This window comes from Diplotaxodon limnothrissa, linkage group LG19 (assembly GCF_057381915.1).
Source record: "Diplotaxodon limnothrissa isolate DT_005_m linkage group LG19, D_limnothrissa_male_GT1.1, whole genome shotgun sequence".
In the NCBI taxonomy this organism is placed as follows: Eukaryota; Metazoa; Chordata; class Actinopteri; order Cichliformes; family Cichlidae; genus Diplotaxodon; species Diplotaxodon limnothrissa.
In genome coordinates, this window is record NC_140614.1 from 27443535 (window position 1) to 27463040 (window position 19506).

At 38.6% G+C, this 19506-nt stretch overlaps 2 protein-coding genes across 2 annotated transcripts; both read left to right on the forward strand.

Annotated features, from left to right (window-relative positions):
- The first annotated feature begins 399 nt into the window (after window positions 1–399).
- Window positions 400–14698, forward strand: ncmap (non-compact myelin associated protein). Its single transcript, XM_085343350.1, has 4 exons — window positions 400–678; window positions 12753–12859; window positions 13277–13361; window positions 13919–14698. The coding sequence occupies exons 2-4, from the start codon at window positions 12766–12768 to the stop codon at window positions 14196–14198; spliced, it is 459 nt and encodes a 152-aa protein (XP_085199476.1). The 5' UTR covers window positions 400–678; window positions 12753–12765; the 3' UTR covers window positions 14199–14698.
- Window positions 14699–15343: 645 nt separating this feature from the next.
- tmem234 (transmembrane protein 234) lies at window positions 15344–19018 on the forward strand. Its single transcript, XM_085343222.1, has 5 exons — window positions 15344–15406; window positions 15608–15759; window positions 15855–15921; window positions 16746–16838; window positions 18319–19018. The coding sequence occupies exons 1-5, from the start codon at window positions 15394–15396 to the stop codon at window positions 18432–18434; spliced, it is 441 nt and encodes a 146-aa protein (XP_085199348.1). The 5' UTR covers window positions 15344–15393; the 3' UTR covers window positions 18435–19018.
- Window positions 19019–19506: the final 488 nt, after the last annotated feature.

Here is a 19506-nt window from a genome sequence, read left to right on the forward strand (position 1 = left end):
GTAGGGCCATTTGTTCTGTAAAGGAGAGGAAGTGACAGTTTCAAATGACCTACCAGTTAAGACATAAATCTTAACTGGAGGAATAGAAATGTGTCCACTATATGCTGGCTATGTGGACAAAGTGTCCCGAGACGCCCACTGGAGACTGATTTTGAGAAGCGGTGGTCATGGGGAGAGCTGGCAGCTTTGGAGAGGATTCTTGCTTTTTGATCAGCAGCTCCAGCACGCCTAAGGGACGGGCGGAGGGACCTGAAAAACCAGTTGCCTGACATTATTACTTTCAGCGAGAAGCAACGTGGAGCCTCCTCCTCCTCCACACTCTCCTCCCCTTCTTCACATAAACACTGTGATTCACAGAGAAACCACACACACACACACTCTCTCTCTCTCTCTCACACACTCACAGATATCCGTGATTGTTTCTGAACTCTCACGCTCTCTCAGTACATCTGACCTGTATGCTTGTACCTGTGCCGCCACCACTTTAGCTGCATTTGGGATTTATTCTCCCCTCCTGGAGTTGCTCACCCGGCTCTTCGACTCCCTGGTGTCTCCCTCCCCAGGCCTGCTGCGATTCTGGACTATGCCCCCCTCAGTCAGCTGAGGGAGGGGGCTCTTGCACTGCTCAGGCTCCCATCCGGAGAAGGCTTGGGCTGAAATCAAAGAGAAGGTGATCGGGTAGGTCACACTAACCGCTGCGGTTTTCTTGGCAGATAATTTTTTTTGTTTTGATGTAAACTCAAAGAGTAAGAACTCCCTTTCCTGTTGACTGTTTCCTGTTCTGGAGCGGGGGTTCTCTCAGACATAACGAGAACATAGGTGATTCTCAGGTGAGGGGACAAAAAAACAGCTCACATACCAAAGATCTCTCATGTATAGAAATCTGCTTTTAGTGCTAAAGAAGTGGACAAGTTTGAATTGGAATTTAAAAAAAGAGTCATTTTGACCTCTCATTAGTATCAGGCTGCATATCACCTATTGATAAGTGACTGTTTGATGGAGCAGCTGCCCTTATCTTCCCATCAGCTGGCACTATAATTGCAGGTAAATGTGATCGCACGTTGTGTAGTCCTGCTGTACCGATTCACATGATGACGGTTTATTGATTTAAGATTTGTCATCTTCACACATTAAGCTTCTTCTAAGTGTTTAATGCCTGTGTAAATCTACCCAGCTAAAACAGATATTCAAGTTTTAATCACGTTGAAACATTGCTCGAAATGTTTCCTGTTATTCAAGTTATTCAATGTGATGTGGTTTGATTTTATTTTGCCTTCTGTGATTTTCTTTGTTTAATTAGAAGATTGTGATCCTATGATTGAAGTATAAAAGAGGTTAAAATGAAATTAAAATGACGTATTCACAAATGAACTCTGTGGCTCAGTAGGCTAACTTCAATTGTATGGACTTTCTTGTGTTGTCACATTTAACTTTGATGAGCATTGTCTTATAATGTGCTTTGTTAATACAGCATTAGCAAGTCACACCGCACTTACCAGCAAAGCAACACTGTGACAGAAAATGAACTTATATAGAAATCTATTACAGACCAATTAGAAACGATGGGATTTTCATCATGGCAATGATGGATTAATTCTATGTCGTGTATCCAGTTAGAAGGAAAAGTGTGTTATACAACGCTAAACTCTATTCTGAGCAGCAGCATCTTAGTCATTTAGGAAAATTATTCATCCTATTATTAGATCGTAATATTTCTGAGGAATCTTGAATGAGTAATCAGCACTTCATCTCAGACAGTTTGTGTAGGTTTGTCTCCTGATAATAATTCTGACTGACAGATTTTAATTAGAAAATGTGTTCCTAATTAGTGTAAATACTCCCAGAGAATGTGTGAATGATGCTTTAACACTCCTTCAAGTGATTGGCTATTTTTTGCAGCTTTCACATTTGTAAACAAGCAAAAACAAAAAAAAAAAGAGACACTGAGTTCAGCATTCAGTCTGTGCAACTTACAATCCATATTTGGGTATTTCATTATGGAACGCCAGGACTGCCATAATGAATTAATTAAATACACCATTAAATAATTAATTAAATGTGGCAATAATTAATTAAAATTGGAATTAATTAATTAAATAAATAGTTATGACACATGTAATTAATTAATTATTGACACATTTAATTAATTATTTATGTATTTCACATTTTAATTAATTATTGACACATGTAATTAATTAATTATTGACACATTTAATTAATTATTTATGTATTTCACATTTTAATTAATTATTGACACATTTAATTAATTATTGACACATTTAATTAATTATTTAATGATATATTTATTTATTTCATTTTGGCAGTCCTGACGCCTGGCTCTCGTCATGAAATAATTTTATCTGTCAGCCTCACCCATCAAACTCAGGGGGCGGGGTTAACGCTGCCCATGCAGCTTCTCTAACATTTGATTGGTTGCCGTGCAAAGTAAGTCAAAACAGGTCGATCCTAGAAAATCGATTGCTTGTGTAGACTTGGGGCAGCCAGTTATCCCAGAATGCAGATCAAATCACAAGCAGCAATGGTGGTGGTGTAGTTTTAAAATACCCCGTTTTTCTGTCACCAGCTACACTTTTAACAGTGTTTTAGCCGCGAATGTCGCGACGTATGTCTGGTCAGGTTGTCAACATAGAACATGTTTGCAAAAGTGCTCAGATGTTTTCAGAGATTTCACTAGCTCTGCTAACAGTTAGCATGCAGAGTGCACCGAGGGGGTTACGTTAACCGGTTTGTTTACATATTCCACTCTCCGTGTTCCACATGTTGCATTCGCAGATTCTCATTTTCACCGAACGATCGTCTCTTTCCGCCTGGTCTTGTGTCTCTGTGCTTCTGTAACATAAAGAACGAGCTGACATTTTTCTCACGAAACCAGCGATCAGCTCAGCAGACCCTCAGTTTACCTGCATGCATCCTCCTCCTCATCTGTCAGCTGTTTAACACCTGCTGCTAATTCAAGAAACACGCCTAGTTACCTGGTGATAGTCACAGTTTAACTGGGCAGCCGGTGCTCGATATAACGCAATGTCAGCGCATTTTTCTGCACAAGATAAGTAAATATAGTGTTTTCCCCGAGCGCAGAGCTGCTGGAGCTCGTTTCCTTACAGAGCACTTTATAGGCGAACAGCTTTATCAGCGGCTGATGTCCAATCACCGGCACACAGCTTTCAAACCTCAGCTGAGTTTTAGCTCTCAGTGGTTAAACGCTGGACTTCATTCACTCAGGTTCTGTCTGTCGGGTCACGTTTACTTCGCTGTTTTATTTACAACTGAGCAAATCGGTTTGGCTGAGGTTAAAGTTACGTTTCATAACTGCATAGTTTCACAGACGTTTAATGGTTCACTGGCACATGTGTTAGACTGAACTATCATCTAAATATCATCTGTTTTTTTAATAGTTATTCAACTGTATTCTAAGCACCAGCTGTCTGTTAGAATGTGATTTTTTTTCTCTCTCTGTTGGCAGAGGTATAAAAATGCGCAGGAAAATCTGACGTGCATGGCGAACTTCACCGACGATATTTAGGGAGGAATAAACACACATCAAACATAAATGAACCATTTGTCTGTCTCCATAATTGAGAGAATTTTCTCTTCTTATGTCAACACTCTCTCTCTTTTTTTTTTCTTTTTTTTTGCTTTTTCGGTCATGTTATGTTTACCTGTCAAAGGCTTGTTACAAACTATGAAACACATTGTGCAGACTTCTGGATGTTAGAAGAAAACTAATACTGCTCATGAATGAGACTAAAGGCAGGAAGGTGTCCTTTAAAACTAAACATGTTAATAGGACCTCCCTGTTTATATCATAGTTTATGATATAGCACGTGTATTTCAGTAATAGCCTGCTGAGGCCACTATACGTGCTGGCCTCATATCAAATGTGAAGGCAGACTGAGTCTATGTTTGACGTTTTTTATATCTAATCTTCCTTTTCAAACATTTAAACAGCAGCGAGTCTGCAGCTGAGGGAATACAAATTCAAATAGTCGGAACAGGTTTGCTCGTTTCTTGGATTCATTTGGTGATTTATTAAATGTATAACTGTTATTCTAATCTGCTGCTGAGTCTCTTACACTTTTCTTTATGCTGTATATTTTCACGTCTCTGGAATAGTTGGCAGTTAGATAGTCAGCTGGGAAACTTTGTGTTAACTCATGGAGCTGAGGATATCGTGGATATGCTGACCTCGCTGCGTGGTGTACAGAGCGAGGTCAGCATGATTAATATTCACAATAAAAATATTAGCCGAACATCATGAAGTCTGTATGTGTTTCATAGTGTCGAACAACCTTTGTACAGTTAAAGCCAGCAGTTACTACATGACGGAAACACCAACGTTATCTCTTTTATGTGTTTATACACAGGTCACGCTGATTACTGAACAAAAACCCAAAGATCAGATGTTAAACAGATTTATTTGCTCTCTCTCCTCCTTAAACATGTTTTTAATGTTAGTTATAATTCAGAATTGGCGACTGAAACACGTAGGACACATAAGAACATCAGGAAATAAAACATCGATAAATATAACCTCAGTAAAAGAAGTCAGCGGGGGTTACTACAGCTGTGTACCGGGGCCTGCGCTTTGTCGGTGGGATTGCTTGCGAGGCGAGCGGGTCTATCCCACGCTTTGCCGTGAGACTGGGCAGACATCTCCGAAATCATCGAAACACTTTTGCAAAGAGGCTGTATCTTGACAAACTGACCAGACACATGAAGATTAAACCACTACATTCTCGGCTAAAAAAATATTAAAACGGTATTTGGTAACACACAAACAGGGTTTTTCAAAGCTCAGTTCTGTTAGCTTCCACATGCCGGTTGTTGTGTGCTAGAAACAATGGCCACCAGGCCAAAGCAATGGTTTTGACTCGATCAGCGTTAACCCCGCCCCCTGAGTTTGATGGGTGAGGCTGACAGATAAAATTATTTCATGATGAGAGCCAGGCGCCAGGACTGCCAAAATGAAATAAATAAATATATCATTAAATAATTAATTAAATGTGTCAATAATTAATGAAATGTGTCAATAATTAATTAAAATGTGAAATACATAAATAATTAATTAAATGTGTCAATAATTAATTAATTAAATGTGTCAATAATTAATTAAAATGTGAAATACATAAATAATTAATTAAATGTGTCAATAATTAATTAATTACATGTGTCATAACTATTTATTTAATTAATTAATTCCAATTTTAATTAATTATTGCCACATTTAATTAATTATTTAATGGTGTATTTAATTAATTCATTATGGCAGTCCTGGCGTTCCATATTTCATTGGGCTTAAATGCTTTTTTTTTTAAGTTCACACTTGAGAAATGGCTTGTTAATCCCCTCACACACTTCATTTGTCATGCTTTTCATGGCTGTGTAGAATACTCTTCACGCTAAGGAGCTGTTGTGCAAACTTATCGTAGACTCATTGCTGAAGGATTTATTGCCTCCATCTGAAACCAGTTTAGTGTGATTCTCACTACAAATACCAAATTATCTGAGCTTGTTTGGAATTTGGCTTTCAAATTTATCCACACATGGATCTACATTTTTATCGTCTTTGGGGTCTGTCCAATGACTTAACAAGTGTCCTGCAGTTATCTCCGGCATTCACACCTTTACTTTCATGGTACGATCACTTCAGCTTTACATGAATAACAGCAACTGTTCTCTGTTGCAAATTTCTGTGCTCACTGACTGGGCTCAATAAAAGTCACAGTAAAATCTGTGACATCTGAATAACCAAAGATATGAGAGGTTTACATCAGAGATGATCCAGGCGAGCTCTCTGCTGTGACTTTAGGCCACATGTCCGCTTTTCTAAGGAAACAATCGGGGCCATCTATGTCTTGTTAGCTTGCTTCAAAGTGACTGCTCAAATATTGGCTCCGACAGCCGTTTGAAGATTGTACTTTGAATGTACTTGTGAACATGGGTCGTGCGGGAGACTGCGTTGTTTTTAACGTCTGGGTGAGCATCTGCAGAGGTGGAACGAGTCAACAGCTTTGTCTGTTCATTCCCTCATAAAAAAATAATATTAAAAAAAAGGAAACTAAATTGTTCCCGTTCTGCAACGAGTCCACTTTCTGGACAGACCAATAACCGGCTTGTTTACTCAGGGTGGAAGAAAGGATATTGAATTTGCAGTGTTAGTGAATAGCTGCAGTTTGTGGAACAGCAAACAAACTCTTATTACAGAATGGAGAAGATTGACCGACGAGGACACGGATGCTGACGTCAGAATCAGTGGTCTGTTGAGATTTAGTTTCAGATTCCTTTACTTTTAAGAAACCAGAGTAAAAAAAGATGAGAGGGTCTCTTGCTACTTATGTCCTATGTCTTTTAAAAGATTATCCTGCTTGTGTATATTAACTGTAATATAGTTTCCCTGTGGGGGGAAAAACAGATTTTCCACGCTCTGGGGTTTGCAATAAACATAAAACGAGTTAACGTGGATAAGTGAATTAAGTATTTAGAGCTCAGCCAATATAGTATATAGATTGGCAATATCACAGCTACTACTGACAAATATGTTGTTCATTGTGTCCCAATGCAGGAACATGATGAAGGAAAACATACTTGGGCTGCTTTAGAAACAGTGTTATCACATATTTTACATCATAGCTGAGCAGGCAGAAATGTATTACTGAAAAGTCAATAAACAATGGCTGCATCATTTTTACTTTTCAGTATTACATCATAAAAATGAAATGCTGAAAACTGACACTTATAAAAACATATAAAGTATATTGACAATGGTGCAACAGATCATAAACTTTATGCATTCGGTTGGATCTTGGGTTTAAATCTGTGAAGTTGAAGTGTTTTTTTTCCTCCATCCTGCAGAATCCTGGCCAAGCCACCGGCCTTTACTGCCACTCGTGTTTGAATTAGCTTGACTGATTTCCCCTCTGTTATCTTGACAATAAAGGATGTATGTTTATGGCTTATGGCATTTCCAATATGTGGCTAACTTGATCAGCTGATTACACTGTTTGGTTTGTACACCAGGAATGTGGTAGCCAGTGACCAAGCTATGAAAGGACCGGTGTTGCTTTAAAATGTTTACTGTAAATAAAAAACGATCCGGGTTCAAGCCAAAAATCCATCTGCTGGCACCTGTTATATGTTATTTAACTAACCCTGAAGAGAGCATATTCTCTAAGATTTACAATCAAAATCAAGCCAGAAAAGAGATATTATACACATAAAAATACACTTGGACAATTAAATGAGGTCATTATCTTTTATCACAAGCGTTCAATCATGGTAAATGGCTTAGGATAACATATCTTTTGCAATTTGTTCTACTCAGGGAAACGGCGCCATGATTCATTTGCCATCAAACTCGAGTTTTGTCTTCTGGGCAGTTCAGCCGAAGTAAAGGAGTGGGTATAGGATGACGATGTCTGCACGTGAATTAGTCAAGGTGTGTTAACATTAGGTGTTTTTCCTTGGCTGAGGGCTCTCCCAACCTCTGCCACATAGCACCCATCCTAAATCTAAACTGCAGCTCCTGTGATGTATTACTTACGTCTGTCAACACACCTATTCCGTGAGAGGCGTCACACCCACTGGCTACTGAATCACAAGCATGTGCAGTTATGTAAAGAGATGCCTCTGTACCATGAAAACGCCAAGTAAAGAGGGTGGTTAAGGAGTGAAACGTTTAGTTTAAAATTACAGTACAGCTATTGGGGAGCTGTCCCAGGGTGTAACCTATGACAGCTGCTTTGGGCTCCAGTCTCAAAACAGCCTTTGACTGGATAAGGAGTTACGAAAATGGACAGATTATGTTTCAACTGTACAAAAGATGACATTAAATCTCCATCCTGGGACAATAAATGTGATCTATCTTTGCTTAATCCGATCACCTCTTTTTGATAAAAGCTGGTACACATCCTGCTGCTCTGGTGAAGCCATTTTTTTCGACAGCACATTTTTGATTGCCTCTGCAGACAAGGCAGCTTTGTAGCACAACAAATACCCGTAGCTCTACATTTGAACCTTAAAGAAAGAGCTTGTTCTTTCTCTCATGGTAACTTATTCTATAATCACCAAAGACTCAGCTATGATAAAGGCACTTTTAACAAATTTATTTAATTAGTACACCTAGCTTCTTCCCATTTAAGCCAGTTAACCATATTAATTTTTTTTTTTTTCCAGTAAATGAATCCAGACCTGTTATTCCGTCACGTTCTGTTAATTTGCTGTAAACAACTAATGGCAAAGAACTAATGAAGACATAATAAAGGATTAGAAGCTAAAAATACAGCACAAGTACTTTAAAGAAAAGAACTGTAATTGTGTTATTTGCCACCATCTGGAAAATGTACACTATTCTTTTTACACAGTGGGCCAATAAATGAACAAATACAGTAATAATACTTCAAAGGAAGATATAGTTTAAAACTAACCATTGAAAATACAGTACTGTAAAGAAAAATACTATAGCTATCAATAAGGTACTTTTTAAACACACACATTCATTTGAACTTTTTGCCTATAGGAACAAAAATGACTCAACTGGTTACATAACCACGTCATCCCCATAGTGTATTCCCTACTGTTTCCAAAGCAATGGTGTAACTGACCTTACACATCAGACGATTAGTTAGCCACTTATCAGAAGCTGTCAACACAGCAAACAGCTGACATGATGTATGCCATTATTAATCTCTTTGCCTAATAGTATGTCAACACCTGGAGAGTCATTTATGCAATATTTGCCCGGTGGATAAGACGTAAAGTACACACACACGTATCGAGTACAAGTTTCGTTACTCTATTCTCAGAGTGTGACTACAGTTCTGATTTTACTGCAGTGAAAACAATAAAATCACAGTTTAAGCCCTGACCAATTTTTGGTATTTGTGACTTTAAGTGTCTGTGCATTCGTGTCCTTGAGGTTTCGCATACACTATATGGTCTGTAAAAAGACCTTGTGCAATGCTTCCAGGATGTGCACAGTGGCTTGTAGGTGAAATGTAAACTCGAGCATGATGTTTAAGACTGAGCACAAAAGACTGCACTTATCCATACACTTCATGGGGGAAACAATAATCTAAAATCTCATAATCTCTGTAAAGTAGGTAAAAGAATGAATCAGAAATGACATGTCCAGTGTATACGCAGTGCTGGGGTGATATTTTCCATACTTTACTGTGACTATAATTGATATGATATGTGTCAGGATGTCTGCGTGGGATGATCTTCTGTGTGCCAAGATTTTCAGCTTTTTATAGCTGATGCAAATTTTTATCCGCTTGTGCCACCTGCTCTGATTGTGCCGCTGTGCTGGCAAACACGCTCCTGTTAAAGAAATCGAAATAGTTCTGTGATTTCAGCCTGGTAATTTTAAGATTAGTTAATGAGTGGTGGAAGTGATTAGGTCAAAAAATGTCAACTCATTATAAGATACAAAACCACACACACACACACACACACACACACACACACACACACACACACACACACACACACACACACACAAACAACAACAACAACAACAACAATCTTTATTTATAGAGCACATTTAAAAGCCTTGGGCATACCAAAGTGCTTTACATAAAACAATAAATGCTATCGTAATGTCGGCACATTAAATCTTCCACTTAATCACCGCCTCATTGAGTCACGCTTGGATGACTCACTGAGCTCACTGTGTATCCTTTGGTTTACGTTGCACTGCGTGAAAAGAGGATGAGGAAGTCCAGTGATGACGCCAGCGTGCTACAAGTGGAAACAAAGGTAGAAGTGATATTTAGAGGATGTCTTTATGGAAATCTATATGGAAATCCATTTTATGGAAGTTAAAAAGTTTGTTCGTGTCAAGTTTGCTTTGGTTGCGAGATGGTATCGCTGTCCTTATCAGTGTCAGGGGAGAGATCAGTGACAGGGACAGCCCTGACCTACAGCTGTGATCTGATTGTTTCCTGGAGTTTCTGGGATCCTCCCACTTGACAGAGGATCTCTTCGTGACATGCTTGCAAAAAAGTAGATTAGATTGCGATCACAGTGTTCTGAGTACAATAACGAAATCACACAGGAGCCCTGATTGTCGACTTGCAGTAAAATAATATCTGAGGGTGACTCTAGGAGTCATGGCTGAGAGATCGCTAATCTATACCTTTTCATTTCTAGAACCTCGTTTGTAGGAATAAACGAATTAAATTTTAGCATCAGGAACTTCATTTTGATAAAACAGTTTGCACATAGTGGGGGTTTGACCATTACATAAGCATTTATTTTGGTAATTACCAATACTGTTACTTTAGCCAATATTTGGCATTGTGTGGTGAGCTAATAAGTTTGTTAAGCACTGTAACTTGAAGACTTTAGTAAGCACTATTATACTTATATGTTGTAAAAGAGAATGTGTTTTTTCAGTTAAAAATTTATTCATGTTTATTTTGAATCTGACTACGGGAACTTTGAGTTTTGAAAACGTTAGGAATGGGGCAGGATTACCACCACGTTTAACAGCTGAAACTAGAAAAGCAAATGCTGTGCTTGGAACGTAAAATGTTTCCCCATTCTTGCTTTATCTAAAATGTTACCTGCTTATAAGTACAGAGCCTCCATTGTGGTAATTTTGATTTATTATATGCCAAGTGTTTATGTAAGCTGACAGGTCTAGATTGCAGACAGTTCATCTTAGCGCCGCGCTCTTTTACCACAATGCCATGCTGCTTTATGTATGCGGAAAATGTGAAAAATGGATTTGTCCTGCTGAAATAAGAAAAGAAGTGTCATCTATCTGATTGGCAGGTTATGTTGCTCTTAAAAGTAGATCTCATTTAGCATTACTGGTGTCTTCACAGATGTTGACTAATGTCACCTTATCACCATGAAAGCATCCGGCTTCTGTAACAGTCCTTGTTCTCTTTAGTGCCAAGGATGTGATTCCTCACACCACAACATAGTTTTCCACCTCACTTCAGTCCATTTTAAGTGAGGTCTAAGTCATTAAAGATAACCCTAACCCAACATTTTGGAGAAGGGAAAGACTGATTTTTATGGAAATACTGAAAATGGATTTTGATGTGTGTCAGTTGGGAAGATTATTTTCTTTGTTCCCTGATTGATGAGAGAAGGGAATGATGAAAAAATAGTTGAATATACTAAAAAAGCTAACGGGAAAAATTGAAAAATTGAAGGGAAAGGTCAAAGTCAGGGAATGGGATAATTAATCATTATCCCCTAATTAATATAACTGAGGATAGGAAAGGAAAAGGGAGCGAAGGAGGACAAAATTTAGTAAAAGGGAATTAATAGGAAGTAAGGGAAGATTTGATTTTTGGAAATGGAGGAAAAGACACAAGAAGAGGAGGGGAAGGTTAGGCTTCAGGAAATGAAGGAAATGAAGAAGGGGTAATGCTGAGGTTAGTCCAGTGGAAGGAGGAAGAAGAGATGAAAAGGTGGGATTTAGGGTTTAAGAAAAAAGAAAACAACATAAAAGGGAACTTTTTTAAAAAGGAGTGGAAAGAGGATAAAGGGAAAGGGGGGAGGGAAGGTTGATATGAATGAACAGGATCATTTATAGAATATAGTTAGGAGGAAAGGAAGGAGAGGGCGCAGAGGTTTGGGATTTTGGTTGAAGTCATCTCTAATGATGACTTAGGCCTCAGAGGATTAGTGCAGTGTCACCTGAGATACCACAATCCTGGCCATTCTCTGCTGGTTTTTGTCCTTGTTTCTCTGGATGTTCTGAATCTTGTAATTATATTATCTACTGAAGATGATGATTTGCACTTTTGCGTTGGTAAACATTCCTAAAATGTGAAATGGCGGACCGCTGCCCACATTTGCTCCCCTTGTGCTTAAAAACGTCAAAATGTTACAAAATGTGATAACGTAAGGAGGTGTTTATGCAAAGGAGGTGCAGGGTATATGAAATAAATAAATGTTAAGTACCCCAAAATGAGAACTGTAGGGCAGGAATACAGGAACGCAGTACTGGGTCATATTTGTGCTCTGTTTTTTCAGCTTTGTTCTGACTGCCTGATGAATATACATCCCTGAAACAACAAAGGCTCTGGCAGACATGACAAAGCCTGGCATTACCAGCCAGTCAATCAGAAGCATGAGAACCCAACAATCACATCCTGTCAGTCAGTTTAATATCATTTGTTTGTGTGAGAAATCTCGTCAGAGACGAGTTATGTGGCTGGCAACATATTTTCTGCTTTGACTGCTTCTGTAGACTGCGTCGTGAAATACATCAAAGATTTTAAAAACGGAAAAAAAGGTGTGTATTTTGCTCTCTTATCTTCCCCTTACCCCCAGATCTGGTTCTGCCAGAGGTTTCATCCAGTTATAAGGGAGTTTTTCTTTCCCAGTTTCGCCAGGTGCTTACTCATAGCCTTCAATAGGGGACGGCTGTTGTGAATATATATAAATAAAACTGAACAGAAAAGCTTTATGATTGCTAGAATCTTCTGGTACCACAAATCTTGCTATTCACTCGTACTTTTTATTGTACTGTTCTGGTGAGGTTTGCCATTCTTGTGGATGCCATAAAACATTCAGTCATTACCAACTTTCCCTCCACTGAGCGATCCATCTGCTATTTTTATTCCCCATCTGTTCTTCTACATTCCTCTTATTTTCTAGATGTGTTATAAATCTATTGCAGAAACGGTTTAAACCTTATAATATTTCTCTCGAATGAATGTAGTGCTGTTTCAGTCTGTGGCTGACGTGATACTTTTTGTTCTTGGCAGGTTATTCCTGAAGATGCAAGCTTCAACCGTCTCACCAGTGACCAACACTACCGTAACTTCGAACACAACCGCTATCACCAAGTCCAAAGAACAAATACTCATTCAAAGTAAGAACATCATCTGTGTGTGAGCTCCAAACTGCAGCGTCGTCTTGAACCAGACATCAGTGAAACACATCCTTGTCAGCAAGGTTTTGTTTTTTTGTAGACACCATGATAGTGCTTTGAGTTAGATAAGAAATAATCAGAAGAGCCAGTCCTCAGAAATAAAAACCCACTGCGTCATAAAGTCTAATCTGCACATTTCTTATGGGCTTGGCAGACAAGTATTTGGTAGAAAATATTTACCGTCGTCTGTTTACCTTTTAGTGATATGGTTGCTAGGTCACAAGTCATTATTTCTGGAGGACACACAAAATAAGTTGGACCATCACAAGAAGGCGGAATGTGTATAAGACGGCGTAGCTCATAAACCAACTGTCAGAGAGTTCATTGCTCATCTTTCCTTTCTTCTGTGTCTCTCAGGTTCTGGCGCTATGATTGCTGTCATTGTCATTGGCATTATTATTATTCTCGCCATTTTACTCATCATCCTGAAGACGTACAACAGGTGAGACGACATTCCTCGGACACAAGGCGATTCCTGCATACCGAATGTTTCAAGCTGTAAAGCAATGTTGCTATTTCTGTTCACTTCGTGGAAGACTAGAGAGCTGCTTCAGCTTTTCATCTTGCTTTTTTTTTTATCGTTCCGTTTGAGAGATACCATAATACCATCTTCTGTATCAGATTCTTATTTATTCTCTGCCTGTGGTTCCCTGACATTTTGACGAGGGACTTTTTCCCTATAAAGTGGCACAACCTGACGTACAGGTCACATCTATCTATATATCTGATTTGCAACCGGTAGCTAGAACCACACAGGGGCATTCCCTTCTTAGATTGTTTAACTTCAATAAAGACACATGAGAGGGACTTATGACCCTTTGACAATCTAATATATGTAATGTAAATGAGATTTTTATTTTATTCATATAGCTACTACAGTAAAAAGACAAAAGCCAAGTAAAAAACTGCTATTATTATGGAATTATTACAGGAATCACAAATTTAAAAGAAAAATCTATAAATTTGTCTTCCCAATGTCTTTGTTTGTTTTTTGTTCAGGCGGACACGTGAATCCAGACTCCTGGGAACCAGTAGAAGTTCAAAACCTCGTCCGAAGATGTCCCAATCTACAGTTCAAAGCAACTTTCCGCTGACGCCCGTGGGAATCAGCTCTGTGTCAGGGAGCATCACCAACTCAAACCCAGCCTCAGAGAGCAGCTTCCGGCTGCCCAGAGCAGAGCTCACCAGTGCGGAGGGGAATCAAGTTGAGCAGTTCAGCACCAACAGCGGGTCTACCGTGGTCACCATACATGAAAATCCATCAATAGAAAACACATAGCACCAAGACTGCGGTTTAGTCTCAAAACAGGCACTGACTGATGTGTTGTTACATATTGTGCTGACTGAATGCTGTGGAAACTCAATCTGTGACCTTGTCACTGTTAAATCTCCAACAACTGGGCCACTGGTAGAGACTACAAGGATATCATGAGGTCTTTTGGGTGTACAATTCAAAGATGATCAAAGCAGCACTGGAAAGAGACACAAGGGAAATGAAGGATCTGAATACGGAAATTTCCTTTTGAAGAACTTTGGCTAAACTCAGTGTTCAGAGAATAGTCATTGCTGTTTGTGCTCTTTGCTGATGTTGCATTACTGCTAATGAAGTAATGAAGTAATGTGTAGTGTGGACAGCTATGGGCTTATGGCTGGATAATGCTGGTCCGGCGATGCAAATTTATGTTTTCAAGAGGTTTTTGAGTAAACGTAGAATTCATCTAATTGAAGGCATGGAAAATGATAACTCTTTTTGTAGTTGTGTAATGGACACCCTTTATGACTGAGAAAATGTGTTAATGTTCCAGATTTATTTTGAGCTCTATTAACTTTACATCATTCTGTACTTGTGAGCAGTCACACATTCACAAAAATCTCAAAAATATCATTACGTCCTTCTTTCTTTCTTTCTTTCTTTCTTTCTTTGTTACCACGCAGAATGAAGAGACCTATGTGAAACAGCTTGTCAGCCTTGCTTCCTGATGTGAATCATTTTTAATTTGACATTAAAGTATTTTGCACTTTATTCTCTTTGGTCCATGTATTTGTATTGTTTGTAGATGTTCACTAAATGAAATGAAGTGAAAATAAAAACTAATATTTGTAGTAGTGGATTGTCTGTTTATTACAATGAAGTAATTAGCACAGAGAATAATAATAGTAGTAGTAGTACAAATAATATTTGGAAGCGGAAGAGTGAGTCCCTGCGCCCTCTGCTGGTAGTCTCTGGAAAAGTAATGACTGGAAAGCCTCAAAGCTGCGTTCAAGAGGGCAAGAACTGTTCGCAAACTCCAACGACCAGAAGCTGCAAATGAGAGAAACAGTCCTCACCAATTTATTTTTGCACATTTCTTGGACAAGTTTAAGGATTTGCACTTTAAATTCTTGCACTATGAATTTATTCGTTTGAATAATGTTCGCTAACAACTGAAAACAATCTTGAACGCGACTTATAGCGACTGTTGACAACCAGGACGATGGTGACCGTAGGTGAGTTGGCCATAATCTATTGTTTCCCTTAAAAATCATATTAGTTGTCAAGAATTTGAAGATTTCGTCTGTATTTTCATTTAAATGTATATTTGCAAGTTTCCACCTCCTCACCAGAATTAACAACGCAAAGCTAAGCCAGGAGTAGTTAGCATCTTACTACCTATGCTAAGGAAGTAAGCTCGTTTTAATGTGTTGCAGTCGAGCTGCTGAGTCTCCTGTTGGTGTCAGTGCTGTGGGGCTGCACCAACCCTTTCCTAAAGAGAGGCACCGAGGGGATAGAAAATGTGACAAAAACCAGCAAAGTGGCACAGCTGCTGGCGGAGCTCAGGTTTCTCTTTCTTAACATCAAGGTAGGTTTTGAGACAGCAGATTCGCGCATTTTAAGGTAGACTGTATGTTACTGTAACTGGCTCAGTTGCTCCCTCTCCCTTGTGTTGCTCTACAGTACCTGGTCCCATTTCTGTTAAACCAGAGTGGTTCAGTGGTCTACTATTACACACTTTCAACCACAGGTGAGACCTAGCACAAGTGTAGCCTGAAACACTAATGAGAACTTACCAATAGAGGTGTGCGGATCGGGCCAAATATTGAGTGTATCGATACCAGCGGTGGTATTGTATCCGATCGATATTTTGTTTCTGTGTTAAATAAAGTGTTTTGGGGTTTTGGGTTTTTTTGGAAATATATCTCAAACATGCGCTATGAAGAATGGCTGAACCTTTTTGTGTTGACTATCTGTCTGTTTATTTATAGCCTACAGCATAATTAAACAACAGAAGTTGACCCAAAGTGCTTTAGAGCCAGGTACATTTACATTCCAGGTCTCCAAAAAAACAAAACAAAAAAAACTGTTTCTGAATGCATGAAAACCTTATAAGTGTTTAAGTTATAAGTGTTATTATTTTGAAAAGTAGTCAAAATCACAGTAAATCACAAAGTTTTAATGGTCATTAAAATGTGTTCAAAATTTCAAATGATGATTCATCCCATGAGTCATGACACACTGATATACCTATATAAGCTATATGTATAGGCTAAAAGTATCGGTATTGGTTTAGTATCAGTATTACTGGCCCTATATTTACTTTATATCAGATCATACCAGAATTTCCTGTATCAAATGCCAATAAGCCACCGTAGATTAGTTTTTCACATGGCTTACTGGATAAATGTTAAATGTAATTTCTTTTAAACACTACAAGCAGAAAATCATCATACTTAATGGAACATGTTTGAGAAATTACTTTTATTGCTTTACTTGACACAGACTGTCACTGTATGCCTTCTTTGTAGACTAGAAATTCATTTTTTTTTAAAAACCTTTCTTCTCATCCAGAGTTATCATTTGCTGTTCCTGTAGCCAACTCCCTCACCCTCCTTTGCACTCTGCTAACTGGCAAGTTTCTGGGGGAAGAGATTGGAGGCAAACGTAAGTCACTCATGTGATAACACTACATTTGTTTGCTTTTTTTAAAATAATGAGGCCAGTCACACAACCGGTGGTATTTATCTAGAAAAGGAAAGATTCAGATGCTGATTTTGAAAGTCAGACTTTAAGCTGTTTAGAGTCATGATTAAAAAGAAAATTAACCACTCTCTAATTCAAAGGTTTTACATATCAGGAAGCAATAAAAATCATCTGATGCTTTGCAGTTCTTCAAATTAAGTAAATACAGTGTCGGTTGTACTAAAGAACATAGCATATTACACGCTGTCATTATTTATGTAACGTAAACTAAGCCAAATGAAGAAGGATTATGTGAAACGCTAAATACAACCTTACTTCTTCTACAGGAATTAATAGGGTATTTAGGAGCCAGATTAGTAGATTACAGATGTCATTATTCGGTGGAAAAGCATTTAGGTCAATTACCATACTTCCAGAGAGTGGACATGCCAGGAAATTAATCCCAAGGTCAGATTGTGCAATTCTCAGACAAACTTGAAAAAAAGAAAACCAAGAGCTACATCTCAGACTCTACAAGCCTCCGTTAGCATGTTAAATGTTAAAGTTTATGACAGTTCAGTTAGAAAAAGACTGAACAAGTATGGCTTGTTTCAAAGGGTTACCAGGTCAAAGCCTCAGCTTTCTAAAAAGAACATGGCAGCAGAGCTGTGGTTTGCAAAGCTGCAGCTGAACAAACCGCAAATCTCCTGGAACAATGTCCTTTGGAGTGACGAGACCAAAATAGAAATGTTTGGTGATAATGCACAGAGTCACATTTGGCAAAAATCAAACACGGCGAATCAGCACAGACACCTCATACCAACAGTCAGCACAGTGATGGAGGGGTGATGATTTGGACTTGTTCTGCATCCACAGGACCAGTAACTGCACCTTGCAGTCACTGTGTCAGCATCCGTAAGCCAAGGTGTTCTAGTCAAATGAGAGGCTACATGTGTGTCTGACAGCTAAAGCGTGACTTGATCCTAACCCTTGCAACACCACAGCTACAACAGAATCGCTGCAAAAGAAAAGAATAGAGGTGTTGCAATGACCCAGTCAAAGTCCAGACGTCAACCTGAAATGCTGTGCTTAAACAAATCCCCGCTAACCTCAATGAACTGAAGCAACATTGTAAAGGTGATTGGGCCAGAATGATGTGACAGATTGAGTCATACAGAAAACGATTACTTCAAGTTATTGCTGTTAAAAATTGTTCTGCAAGCTATTGAATAATGAGTTGTACTTAATTTTTTACACACTTCGTCTGTATTTTGGTTTAGTTTTTGTTTAATTAATAATGACACAGTTTAATATGTTGTTGTTCATCTGAAGTTGTGCTAAGACATGCTAACTGAACTGAAAGAGGGTGACATTTCTTTGTACCATGACCGTACCTAATTAATAAATACATTTTTTTTAACTTTAACTATCTTGATATCCTTGCCCACACATCTGTCTGCAGAGGCTGTCGTAGGAATGTTCCTCACCATGGCTGGCATCACTCTGTGTATTATAAGCTCCATTGATGATATTGACAGAGATACTGGGAATCAGAATTTGACCCAACCCGTGTACTGAAGGAGATCAGGATTTAAGCCAATTCCTCTGCGCCTTCAAATAAATCCTTCGCCGTAAATGGAAAGACGGGCAATGAAGCTGGAGCAGGACTGAAGAAGACGATTTAGATTCAGAGAGCAGCTCCTGAGAGCGGCGATGCTGATGGGAGAATTGTGTCTAAACAAACTCAAGCTTCAAAAGGCCTGTCCAGAAAACTCTCACACCATGTTGAGGGGGGGAAGCGGGTTCATGGAGAGTTCACCACAGAGCTTGACTCGATTTATGACGCTCGCATAGAAAAGCGGTGGTTGTTAACTTTTACTTTTAAATGCTCCGCAGCTGACTGGCATCTGCATAGATCCTGCAGAGACCACATATAAATAAGCCCGGGGTAGATGTCAGCTTCTGGTTTAATGGGGACAGTTTGTGGTGGCTGCCTTTAGCCTGCTGTAGAGTAAGAGCAAGGCAGGAGGGGACAATGTTGTTGTATAGCTTGAGGATAAAATTTTCATCTTTCGCCTTTCCTTTTACTGTTTACTCGTAATATACTGCTTTTATTTTCCAAACTACTTTTGAAAGAAAAAGACTTTAACTGTGTAAAGAGTTCAGAAATTGGTCACATGTACAGTAATATATATGTTTATTGTCACATTTAATTGATACAAGACACTGTACAGATGACTGTTAATATTGTGCTCTGTTCCTGTGTTGTTGCTGATATTTAATCAATAAATTCTTGGCAACACTACTGTTCCCCAACACTCATTTAGTAGTCACTCATTTTTCAGTATAGGTTTAAGATTTACCCTAAAAAATGTTTTTTTTTTCTGTACGCATAGTGAATATATTGCAGCATTGAACATCTACACAGTATCAACATAAGAATCATGCCTGTAAAACTGAATGGACAATGTCATAAACGGGTGTACGATACAATAAACTTCAATCAGTTTTAGTTGAAGCTTGTAGAGCTTCTGATAGTGTATCCACCTGTTGTAGTGTTTGTTCTGCTTGCACTTCTCACGCTTACATTTTCTACAATAAAACAAACATACATTAATGTTGTTATTTGGCTCATTATCACAGTTAAAGT